We start from the raw sequence: 13353 nt of genomic DNA, 5'->3' as shown, positions 1-13353 counted from the left end.
ACACAAAGAAATGGAAAAACGTTCCATGCTCATGGATTGGAAGAACAAATATTGTGAAGATGTCAATGCTACCTAGAGCAATCTACACATTCAATGCAATCCCCATCAAAATACCATCCACTTTTTTCAAAGAAATGGAACAAATCTTTATATGCTTTTTTTTGACGCTGTTGTAAATGCTCATGGACTTTTATTTCAACTTCAAATTCTAATTCTACATTGCTAACATATAGAAATGCAATTTTCTATTCTAAGATTGCTAAACCATCTTACAGTTCTAGTAGCTCTTTTTGCATACTAGGATTTTCTCTGTATAAGACCATGTGGTCTGCAAATAAAGACTGTTCTGCTTCTTTTTTTTCCGCCCCCAAACTATATCCTTTTTTATTCCTTCCCCCACACCTTCATGCCCTGACTAGTACATCCAATACAATACTAATTAGAGGTGGTCAGAATGACCATCCTTAACCTCAGTTCCAATATTAGGAAGAACACATTCAGTCTTTCGCCATTAAGAATGTTATCTGGAGTGGGGTGCCTGTGTGGCTCAGTCGGTTAAGTGGCCCACTCTTGATTTTGATCTCAGGGTCCTGGAGTCGAGCTCATCACTCAGTGTGGAGTCTGCTGGAGATTCTCTCTGTCCCTCCCCCTGCGCTCATGCACTTTCTCTCTCTAAAATAAATAAATCTTAAAAAAAAAAAAAAGAACGTCGGGCGCCTGGGTGGCTCAGCCCGTTAAGTGTCTGCCTTTGGCTCAGGTCATGATCCCAGGATCCTGGGATCGAGCCCCACATCGGGCTCCCTGCTCAGTGGGAAGCCTGCTTCTCCCTCTCCCTCTACTGCTACCCCTGCTGTGCTCTCTCTTTCTCTGTCAAATAAATAGATAAAATCTTAAAAATAAATAAAATGTTATCTGGAGTTTCTCATAGATTCCTTTTATCAGCTTGAAGAGTCCTTCTATTGCTAGCTTGCTGAAAGTTGTTATAAATTAATTTTGTCAGATTTTTTCCTGTATTTTATGAGACAGTAGTATTTTTCTCTTTAGTCAAAGGATTTTTGAATCTTTGTTTATGAGGGATATCTAGTAGTGTGTTAAGTCTTCCATATTCTTTCTGGTTTTCTATCTAGTTGTTATTGCAATTATTGACAGAGGAGAGGTGAAATTCCCAATGATAATTGTGGATTATATGTGTCTTCCTGTGGTTCTGTCAGTTTGCATCATGTGTTTTGAAGCTCTGTAGTCATACAATCATACATAAAAGTCATTATGTCTCTTTGTAAATTGAATGATCATTTTGAAATATGTCTGTCTCTGGTTATGTATTTTTTCCTGAAGTCATCTTTGTCTGAAATTAATACTGCCATTTCAGACTCTCTATGATCAATATAGAATTACATTTTACTTTGACCCTTTCTTTATATTCAAAGTATATTAAACACATTACAGTTAATGTTATTATCTGTGATACTAGATTTAATTCTGTCATTTGCTATTTGTTTTTCTCTATCCCCTCTGTCATTTATTCCTTTTTTCCTTCTTACCTTTTTTTTTTGATTGAATATTCTTTTATTATTTCATTTTATCTCCACCCTTAGCTAAATAACTACATGTGTTGGGTTTGTTTTTATAATTGTTGCACTAGAGTTCCAGCATGCCTCTTTAGCTTACCAGACTACCATCAAACAATAGTACACCATTTCATTTATAGTTTAAGACTCAGTAATTTTCTTCCATTTACCCCCTCCAATCCTTTGAGCTATTGTAAAAATTTCACTTCCCCAAATGGTGCTATATATAGATTATCTCCCAATACATTGTTGTTATTTATGCTTTAAATATTCAGTTATGTTTTAAATTAATTTTAAATTTTTTCATTTTTTAGATCTACTTTGTTCAAAAACTAAACATAAAATTGCCCTAAAATTTAAATCGATTAATTTTTTCCAAAATGAGTGAAACATCTCACAACAATAAAAGAGAAGTACTAGGTATACATTATTACTTTTCTGCTAGACTGTATTCCTTGAATTCTTTTTTTTTTTTATTTTTTTTATTAACATAATAATGTATTATTTGTTTCAGGGTACAGGTCTGTGATTCACAGCGCTCACCATAGTACCTACCCTCCCCAGTGTCCATCACCCAGCCACCCCATCCTTCCCACTCCCCTCCACTCCAGCAACCCTCAGTTTGTTTCTGTATTCCTTGAATTCTTAAACACATCTTTTACCTTTCTCCTATAGGTGAAGCCTTGAAAGGAAAGATCACAGTCCACAAGAATAAGAAAGATCCACGTTCTCTCATTGTGACCCTCACATTGAATAATTCAACTCAAACTTATGGTCTCCAGTGAAAAGACTACAAAAGCACAACTAACTTGTGGGTTTTAGTATGGGGGTGGGTTATGGGTAGGGGGTAGAAAGAGGGGGTTTTATGTGAGCATGTGGATGGATGATGGATCCTTTCCTAATGAGTCTCCTCAATACTAGAGACACATGGTAGGAATCTGATATAATTCAGCTAAGGAAAGGAACAACAGATCCTAGTGGACCACCTACATAATCACAGTCTTGGAAGTCTGGTCAGCAAGGTTTTACTAAATGTAACCATTATATTGAGTTTAACTATACTGAAAATCATTTAAATAGGCCTAAATTTGAAACAGAGATAGTCTTTTGTTGTTTTTAATGTTTCTTACTATAAATTTTAAACACGAGTAACTGATTATTTGGATAATGTTTTATTAAACTAGTAACTATACACAAGCTATTATACATTTTATTGCAGATTTCTACTCTGAGGAGTAGTTTTTAATTGTATTATTTGCTAGAATATCAGAATATAATTAAAGAACTGTTAGTATACCTACAGTTGTGTTATTTACAGTTATTGACTCAATTTGAAATGCAGAATAGAAAACATTCAATCAAATATGTACAACTATTAACATTATAAAATGGTATTTTAACATACTAAAGCCTTTTATAAAATCAGAAGCATTTAAAACAAGTCTTAGCAAAGGAATCATCGTTAAGAAAACGGATTTAAGGACAGCTGGGTCATATACTTTTTTTCAGTTAAACAGCTGGTTCTTTTTCAAAATAAGACATACACAAGGCAGCTTCTTTTTCAAAATAAGACATACACAAGGCAGCATAGCGTAGTGTTGAGCAGTGTGAGCTCCGGAGTCACTGCCTAGGCGCAGGCTCTGGTGACAGCTCTTACTTGCTGTTGGATCTCAGTCATGTTCCTTAACCTCTCTCTCCCTTTATGAATGTGCCAGTTCATGAGTTAATACATTTCAACTACTTCAATCAGTGCCTGGCACATAGAAGACAGTCAGTAAATGCTAGGTGGTCGGTATCATTAGGCAGTCAAGGATCCCTTTCATGGAATATGTGCTATCTACATTAGATTCGTTGGGGAATCAAATACTACCCTTAAGTACATGAATGGGTGGGAAGATTTTAACAGAAATTAGTATTTAATGTAGCGAAAACTATTTTGAAAATTGTCTTTTGGTCTTAGAGAACTGGACTTCTAGCAATGGGAAAATTAACCCCTTCAAATGCTGTATTTCAGGCCATCGTCTTTTAAGTCTTTCTATAAGCATGATTTCTGTTTTCACTGGGTTAAACCAGCCAACTTGTTTTTGATTTAGAACATTACTAGAAATATGTGGTGCTGATAATATAGCTCAAAGTACTTTAAATTTTGTCCGGAGTGACTTCATGTACAAATTTGAGTGTGGTAGAGTGATAAAAATCAGGAACCCCCGTGAAAAGATTTAATGGGTTTTTAAAGTAACCAAAAACCGTCTAATTTTTTTTTTGCTTTATTTTTCTTTCATGTAAGTGCATAACAAATATTTTTTACTATTTAAAAAAGTATTTCTCAAAAATGATTTTTTTTAAAAACTCTTGTTAGATTTGCCTAGGATTTTTACCCCGTGGCTCTTTTGATTTTCTCCTGGTTATAAATAGGCGAACCATAGTTGGTAGATCTCTGTTCTTTTCAGTTTGCCTTCCCAGGCTGAAACATTCTAATGTGTGTACCAAACATTTTAAGAGAACATGAGAATCCAAATATTAGCTCTTCGATTGGAATTTCAGCCATTAAACTGCTACAAAAAATTAAAACTTCACAGCCCATGACAATGATAAATACACTGTCCTTTCATGCTGTGACAGATGCACATTTATGGATAGCAAACTACTCTGTCCCAAGGATTTTATTTCATTTCCATTAAGAAAATATTTTTCCTCCTGTTTTTGTTTGTGAAATTAACATTGTTATTTTGTAGTGTGTAGGATGCATCCAACTAGTCATCTCTGTTTACTAGAACAGTATTTTCTGGAAGGATTGTTTCAACAAAACAACTCTTGAGGGTGTACAGCATTGCACAAAGTGGTCCAATAAGGAGCCCCAAGTGCTAGGAATACATTGTGAAATAAATGAGGGAGCTATCATTTCACTTTGAAATAATCCCTGTTTGAGAGGGAGGGCAAGTAATTCTGGTCCTAGAGGGTTATTTGCTTCTTACCACTTAATCTAGATTAACCAATCTGGTCCGCCTGTGTTTTCCATTATTCTACCTTTCTCTCTTTTTAAAGTGGAATATCTAAAATGTATTGTGTGAAGTTACTGCCTTGAGCTCAGCCCATACTAATCTCACCAGTCAACTATCAAGTGGAGGGAGTGTGCTAACAGTACTGCTAAAAACTCTGAATAGGAAAGATTAAAACAGGATCATATATCACTTAGCTCCTGCCAGTCATGCCGGAAGTGATCATTTTGGCTGCTTGACTGTAGCATAGATCCAGAACATCTAGAGATCCAGATTTTTCTGTGAAGAATACCTCAAAAACATACTAAATATACAATACTGTCACGGAATTTGAATCTGATAAAAGGCAAGGTCAGTGAGATAGCTGAGGTCAAGCATTGCCTACTGTGGGTTGGCAAACTATAGCCTGGGGCCAAATCCACCCCGTTGCTCATTTTGATAAGGCTTTATTGGAGCAGAGATAGTGAATAGTGTAAGTAGAATATTTCTTCACAAGATTCATTAATGGCCACGGCAGAGAATATACACCCAATAGAACACATTACAAAGACTATAGTTTTTACAGACTTGAAGCTAAGCAGCTAGATGTATTTCATTTATGAGACTTAGAGGATTAACCAAGACTTACCCTAATGTAAAATATATATATATATATAAGTACTTACATAATTGAGACTGGTGTCTGGAATTTTAACAGTGCCCTGTGCAAAGGAAATTAGCACAAAACTTTGAAGCTGATTATCAACTTCATTTAGAAAGTTTTAATAAGACCAGAGAGAGGTGCAGACAGAACTTTTCAAAGTTAGAGATGGTTGAACCCTACCCACGAGCTACAGACTAAACTACGAAGCACTTCTGTGAATCTCACTAACCTCTGGGTGTCTTAAAAGGGCTCTGGACCCAAAACTAACTGCCAACATTAGGAGAGACAGTTGGGGAAATTGCTTTATATCAGCATTTTTCAACATGCCTTGAGGCTCCCAATGCCTGCCTTGCTTGGTTCTCACCCTAGCATGTGGTGTTCCTGTTGTATTAATGCACGAGGCCCCATGGGAAGGTATGTAAAGTCCCTGCCCAGCTATCAGATGAGGCCATGTTGCCTTGGAGGCTCATGTATTTTTAATGATTTTGTGTTTGTTTCCTTACTATAAAGTAAAGGTAAATTTTTCCAAGCAGAATGATGAATAAGCGAAGTACTTTTAAAGTGTCTTAGCAATTGATTTGTCCTTTCCAATAAAGTTTTGGGTGCAAAAAAAAAAAAAGCCTACCAAAGAAACAGTTTTCATATAGTGCCTTAACATCTTGGCTAATGTGGAACAGTTAGCATGCATTTAGCTCTAGAGTATACCTAAATATATACAAAAATAGTCTATCATTGAGTTCATTGTAATTTTTTAAAATTAAGATAACAATAGCTTAAATAGTAAAGGAAGATGAAGCCCCAGCCTCCCTTGTTCTGCATCCCAGTCTCATATCCCTGTGCAGTTCTGTATGTCTCCTCTTTTCTCTCTGAAATCCCTTGCCCTCCTGAGGACATTGCTTCCCCCAAAGGCCTCTTAAATAGTGACTGTCCTCTTCCACACCACTTATCTCCCTACACTTGGATGTGCAGTAAGTGACTTCCTGGCTTTTGGTTGTCAGTTATAGACCATTCTCTCCAAAATCCTTCCTACCCCCTCCCATCTTTGTCTTTTGTCATCAAGACTGTAACACAAACCATCTTACCTATCAACTCTCCACCTCCAGATTAATCTCCATTCCTTGAAAGTTTTAACTGCCACCACTGCCCCACACTGCTCCTGCTTCATCAGTGAGTTTAAGATTTCATGTGAATGATCCTTTTATACGCTGACCTTTTGTCTCATTGACCTCATCCAGTGATCTTGCCTATAACCTTAACTCAGCCCCTCCTATGGTCATCCTGTAGAACTGGCCAAACAAGAACTCAAACTCCTGTATAAATCTCAACATTAAGTATCATTCTAACTACCTCTTTTCAGCACACTCTCTTTTGTAATCCAATTCCAGCAATCCTTCAACTCCACCAAGACCAAAATCCATTCATTCATACCACATGTCTTCCATCCTTCACCTCTTCATTTTTACACCTCTCTCTTGGATTGGCTTAAAATCCATAGGCCATCATTATAAACACCCCCTTTCATATAGCTGCAACTTCTTCGCCTCTCCTTCACTTTTCTGTACTCTTGACTAAACCACAGTTCTGCTTCTAACCCAAACACATGACTGCACATATGCAGCTCAGTGAGGCTGGAGGAAAACACTCAACCATACTGATGGTCTAGTCTTAAATTTATGACTCCTAATCTCAGATGTCCAATAGTCATTTCCCTGGTCTGTTTATCTCACAGACTCCTCAGTGACTATTTTATACCTTCTCTCCGCCAACCTCCAGAACATCCTTCTCATTCTTTCAGCTGAAGTCCTTGTTTCCTGTTTTACTGAGAATATAGGACAAATCTGAGAACTTCCACAGGTTTCCATACCACATGCCCCAGCCGATCTTTATGCCTGTGCATTGCCTCCCCACTAAGTGAACTTCCGTTGCTTCTAGCTAAGCCAGCTTCTCTCCCTGTGTCCCACATCTCCTTCTCTGAGTAGTTCAAAGTTAATTGCTTCAGCATGTTTCCCCTGTATCATCAGATTTTCCCTCCACCTCTCTCCAGTTAACATACAAATAGGCTATTATTTCACCTATGATATATTTTTTTTTAAGTAGACTCCATGCTGGACATGGAGCCCAACACAGGGCTTGAACTCATGACCCTGAGATCAAGACCTGAGCTGAATTCAAGAGTGGGACGCTTAACCACCTGAGCCACCCAGGTGCTCCTATGATGAAAAAAAAATTAACTCCACTTTTCCCTCTGCTATTGCCACATTTCTAGTTTTCCTTTTACATTGAGACCACTCAGAGTTTTCCATGTTCATGGTCTGTGCTGCTTCTCTTCCCATTTTTTGAACAACTGTATTAAGGTATAATTTATATAAAATAAAATGCACATGTTAAGTGTACAGTATGACTTGGCAAATGTATGCATATACTCAACACCCCTGTTACTATTTAGAACACTTCTTTCACACCAAAAAGTTCTCTTGTGCTACTATGCAGTCAACATGTATCCCCACTCCCTTTTCCAGGCAAACACTATCCTGATTTCCATCAAGATAAATTTGTTTTGCCTGTTTTAGAACTTCATGTAAGTGGGGTCATATAGTATGTACTCTTTGATTTCCACCTTCTTTTAGCACAGTGTTTTTTGAGATTCATCATGGTTATGTGTGTCAACACATAGAACACAACACACATTCATCTTGGCTTTCCCCACTCTCTTCCTTCCTCCTTGACCACTCTTCAGTTGCCTTTGTTGGCTTTTCCTCACTCTTCAACCTTTACATGTTGGCACCTTAGTCCTGAGATCTCTTTTCTGCCCATCTTCCCTCCCTTGGTGATTTCATCCAGTCTTACTGTTTTAAATACCTAGATGTTGATGATTCCTCAGCGTGTATCTCCAGCCATCTATCTCCCACTGCAGACTATATCCAGCCGCCTACATGACATGTCTACTTAGCTGTCTCCTGGGCATCTGAAACTTAACATGTTTCAAAACTATTTCTGATCTTTCCCAAACCCTGCTCCTGCTATCTTTCTCTACGTCACTTAATGGAATTTCTTCTTTTATTAGCTCAGGCCAGAAACCTTAAGGTCATCCTTGACCTTTATCCTCAACTCCACATCCAAGCTGGCCAACAAATTTTACTGGATCTACCTTTAAAATATATCCAGAACCAAAATAGTTCTAACTACTTCCATCACTGCTATCCTGGTCCAAACCAGCATCATCTTTCACCTCAATCGTTAGTTCTCAAAATGTAGCCAGCAGACCCCTGGTGACTCTAAAATAAAACTTGCAGAAAGTCCAGGAGATCAAAACTATTCTTGCAATAATACTGATACATTGTTTGCCTTTTTCACTGTATTGGCATTTATACTGATGATGCAAAAGCAATTGTAGGTAAAAGTGCTGGCCCTTTAGCACACAAATCAAGGCACCAAACTATTACTAAAGTAATCATTTTATTCTTCACTACCACATACTCTCTTTAAAATGTCCTTGGTGACATGGTAAATATTAATTTTATTAGATCTTTACCCTTGAATACATGTCTTTTAATATTCTGTATGATACTAATAAAACACTTTTGCTGCATGCTGAAATACAATATTTGTCTCCAGGGAAAGCACTTGTGCAATTGATTTGTGACCTAAACTAGCCACTTTTTTCATAAAATATTATTTTTACTTGAAAGAATGACTGAGAAACTATGGCAGGCATTGTCCTGCAAAAGAAAAAAAAAAACTGACCTTAGCACTTCAAATAAAACAACTGGTAGAATTTGTTGCTAGTGATAAAATACTAGTTTTCAAGCTAAAATTGCAATTTTTGAAAACCTGTATCTATGAGCTTGAGGGCTTCCCAATCCTTAAAGACTTAAAGATTAGTGGCGTAGGGGAAGAAAAACAACTTTTTGCTCTACTCTTAAGTTCTCAACTATGACCTCTGTAACAAAAGACAGACTAACAAGAGAAAAGCATACAAATTTATTTAACACCAGTATGTATCATTGCACTTCGCTTTATCGTGCTTTGCAGATTTTTTGCAAATGGAAGGTTTGTGAAGGCAACCACTATTAGTGCCATTTTTTCTAACAGCATTTGCTCACTTCTTGTCTCTGTAATTTCGGTAATTCCCACAATATTTCAGATTTTTTCATTGTTACTATATTTGTTATAATGATTTGTAGTCCGTGATCTTTGATGTTACTGTTGTAATTGTTTTGGGGCACCACAAACTGCACCCATATGAGACAGTGAACTTAAATTGATAAATGTTCTGATTGTTCTGACTGCTCTATGGACTAGTCATTCCCATCTCTCTCCCTCTCCTTGGGCCTCCGCTATTCCCTGAAAACAACAATATTGAAATGAGGCAAATTAATAACCCTACAGTAGCCTCTAAGTGTTGAAATGAAAGGAAAAGTCACATGTCTCTCACTTTAAATCAAAAGCTAGAAATGTTTAAGCTTAGTGAGGAAGGTCCGTCAAAGGCAGAGACAGGCGGAAAGCTAGGCCTCTTGCACCAGTTAGCCAAGTTGTAAATGCAAAGGAAAAGTTCTTGAAGGAAATTAAAAGTGCCACTCCCATGTACACACAAACTGTAAGAAAGTGAAACAGCCTTATTGCTGATAGGAAGTTTTTAGTGGTCTGGATAGAAGCTTCAACCAGCTACAACTTTGCCTTTAGCCAAAGCCTAATGCAGAGGAAGGCCCTAACTCTTCAGTTCTGTGAAGGCTGAGAGAGGTGAGGAAGCTGCAGAAGAAAAGCCTGAAGCCAGCAGAAGTTGGTTCATGAGGTTTAAGGAAAGAAAGTCTCCATAACAGAAAAGTGCAAGTGAGTGCTGATGTAGAAGCTGCAGCAAGTTATCCAGGGGATCTAGCTAAAATAATAAGGTGGCTGCACGAAACATTTTCAGTGCAGACAAACAGGCTTCTACTGGAAGAAGGTGCCATCTAGGACTTTCATAGCCAGAGAGAAGTCGGTGCCAGGCTTCAAAGTTTCAGAGGATAGGTTGACTCTCTTATTAGGGGCTAATGCAGCTAGTGACTTTCAGTTAAAGCTAAGGTTCTTTTACCATTCCGAAAATCCTAGGTACCCGAAGAATTATGCTAAATCTACTCTGCCTGTGCTCTATAAATGGAACAACACACCCTAGATGACAAGACATCTGTTTACAACATGGTTTACTGCATATTTTAAGCCCACTGTTGAGATGTGCTGCTCAGAAAAAAAAGCTTCCTTTCAAAAATATTACTGCTCATTGACAGTGCACCTAGTCACCCAAGAACTCTGATGGAGATGGACAACGAGATTGATGTTTTCATGCCTGCTAACACCACATCCATTTTGCTGCCCATAGGTCAAGGAGTAATTTCGACATTCAAGGTTTTTTTAAGAAACGCATTTTGTAAGGCTAGAGCTGCGACAGTGATTCCTCTGATGGGTCTGGGCAAAGTAAACTGAAAACCTTCTGGAAAGGATTCACCATTCTAGATGCCATTAAGAACATTTGTGATTCATGGGAAGAGGTCAAAATATCAACATGAACAGGAGTTTGGAAGAAGCTGAATTCCAACACTCACGTTTGATTTTGAGGGGTCCAAGACTTCAGCGGAGGAAGTAAATGCAGATGTAGGGGAAATAGCAGGAGAACAAAATTAGAAGTGGAGCCAGAAGATGTGACTTTCTGAAATCTCATAATAAAACTTTAAGGGTGAAGGACTTCCTTCTTCTGCTGAGCACAGAAATGGTTTCTTGAGATAGAATCTGGTCCTGGTAAAGACTGTTGAAATGACAACAGATGATTTAGAATATTACATAAACTTAACTGATAGAGCAGTGACAGAGTTTGAGAGGACTGACTTCCGTTTTGAAAGAAGTTCTACTGTAGATAAAATGCTATCACATAGCATCACATGCTACAGAGAAATCATTTGTATACGAGTCAATCAATGCAGCAAACTTCATTGTTGTCTTATTTAAGAAATTGCCACAGCCACCCCAACCTTCAGCAGCACCACCCCGATGAGTCAGCAGCCATCAACATCATGGCAAGACCCTCCAGCAAAAAGATTGCGACTCGGGGCGCCTGGGTGGCTCAGTTGTTAAGCATCTGCCTTCGGCTCAGGTCATGATCCCAGGGCTCTGGGATCGAGCCCCGCATCGGGCTCCCTGCTCCACGGGGGGTCTCCTCCCTCTCCCACTCCCCCTGCTTGTGTTCCCTCTCTCGCTGTGTCTCTCTCTGTCAAAAAATAAAAATAAAAAATCTTCAAAAAAAAAAAAGTTTACGACTCACTGAAAGCTCAGATGATGGTTAATATTTTTTAGGAATAAAGTATCTTTATGTACATTGTTTTGGGGCCGCTGGGTGGCTCAGTTGTTAAGCATCTGCCTTTGGCTCAGGTCATGGTCCCAGGGTCCTGGGATCGAGCCCCGCATCGGGCTCCCTGCTCCGCGGGAGGCCTGCTTCTCCCTCTTCTACTCCCCCTGCTTGTATTCCCTCTCTTGCTGCCTCTCTCTGTCAAATAAATAAATTTAAAAAAATAAATAATGTACATTGTTTTCAAACATAATGCTATCACATACTTACTAGACTACAGTACAGTGCAAACATAACTTTTACACACACAAAAAAAACAAGAAATTCAGTTGACTGGCTTTATTGTGACATTGGCTTTATTGTGGTGGTCTGGAACCAAACCCACAATATCTCTGATGTATGCCTCTATAAGTTTTACATAACACAGAAGCCTTCACAAGGAAGTAAATGAAGACCCAAGGAAACAATTAAACCTGAAGGTTTTATATTAGGTTTGATGTAGAATGGAAAGTTGTGGGAAGATGTGATAGGACAAAGGTAAGCTAAATGTAGTAAACTGGGGGAAACAGCAAGGCCTCTTCGTCTGAGGCCTGTCCTCTCTGGGTTCCTTCATTTTTGGAGATACTCCTCTCCTCCCAGGACAGGAGAGCCCCTCTCACATGAGGGTTTTATGACCTGCTACAGGGGAAGTCCGAGAGTTTTTTCAGAAGGTGGAAGAAATCTTGAGAACGGTCAAATATATGTTCATTCTAATGACCACTGTTGAACACTGTGGGTACACCTATTTACTGAGAAGCAACAAATCACAAGCAGAGCTAACAAAATAGAAGGGAGGGAGGAAGGGAGGAAGAACCCTTCCTGCACGTGCCATTTTCCAAATTCCTTAAGCCTGAAATATTCGTTGTGCCAAGATGCCATATTTTGGGGGTAGCATGTCCTGAACCTGATCAGAAGTAATAATAACATCCTTGATTTTTGACTATATAATGAAATGTGTCAACATTTGAAAGATCTGCATAATGCAGTGAACTAATATTCTCCGCCACCCAAAATGCATAAGATTACAAATATTCATTCTAAGGACAAGATAAACCTTGGATTTTAATGAAACAATATAAAATTTTAGATTCCACATTGCAATTGACCTTTCTTAAAGGTTTTTTTTTACTTAAAAGTAGTTTTAAGAAACTGCTTGTCAAGTTTGGGTTGGGTACTGAAGAAGATGATCTATATGAGTCCATATTTTCTTCATATACCTCAACCAAAACAATGTATCTTAATGGACTAAATGCAGAAGCAGCTATGAGAATCCAGCTGTACTCTGGTAAACCAGAGAATAAAGTGATTTATAAAAATGCTGAACAATATCACTTCTTACTAAATATTTTTTGTTTTGAAAATATAGTTATTTCCATAAAAATATGTTAATTTTATTAACATGTGGGCTTATTCAGTGAATTAATAAGCAAATACAAATGTTTCTCAGTTTTAATTTCTAATATGGTAAAATATCAATAGATGTAACCCACATGAACAAAAGCTTTTTGGGGCTCTTAATTTTTAAGAAGTAAAGGGGTCCTAAAACCAAGAAAGTTTGAGAACCACTGACTTAGATTAAACTCTCCACTCCCCTCAAAAAAAAAACAAAAAAACCCAAAAAACAAAACTTCAAAGCCTAAGACCATCAAATGGTTCAGTAAAACCCTGAATATGCTTTTTCATTAAAGCTCCCCAGAACGTGCAGACCTGCATTTGGGGACAAGTGGTTAAAGCTACCAGTAGAGAAGATTTCTGAACCAACAAACTAGGAATGATTTTTGGTTTTTT

The 13353-nt window shown here is 37.9% G+C and overlaps 1 protein-coding gene across 1 annotated transcript in view; it reads left to right on the top strand.

Moving 5' to 3' along the window:
* Positions 1–10422, top strand: part of PRMT3 (protein arginine methyltransferase 3) — a 139571-nt gene extending 129149 nt beyond the window's left edge. Inside the window, exons 16-17 of the mRNA XM_006737621.3 lie at positions 2244–2379; positions 10299–10422. Of these exons, the coding sequence (XP_006737684.1) occupies positions 2244–2353 (110 nt within the window). The 3' untranslated portion in view covers positions 2354–2379; positions 10299–10422. The remainder of the gene's footprint in view (positions 1–2243; positions 2380–10298) is intronic.
* Positions 10423–13353: the final 2931 nt, after the last annotated feature.

The sequence above is a fragment of the Leptonychotes weddellii genome, chromosome 11, assembly GCF_054177405.1.
Source record: "Leptonychotes weddellii isolate Sample4059 chromosome 11, ASM5417740v2, whole genome shotgun sequence".
In the NCBI taxonomy this organism is placed as follows: domain Eukaryota; kingdom Metazoa; phylum Chordata; class Mammalia; order Carnivora; family Phocidae; genus Leptonychotes; species Leptonychotes weddellii.
The sequence above is the reverse complement of the archived record's forward strand: the minus strand, read 5'-3'. Positions and strand labels throughout refer to the sequence as shown.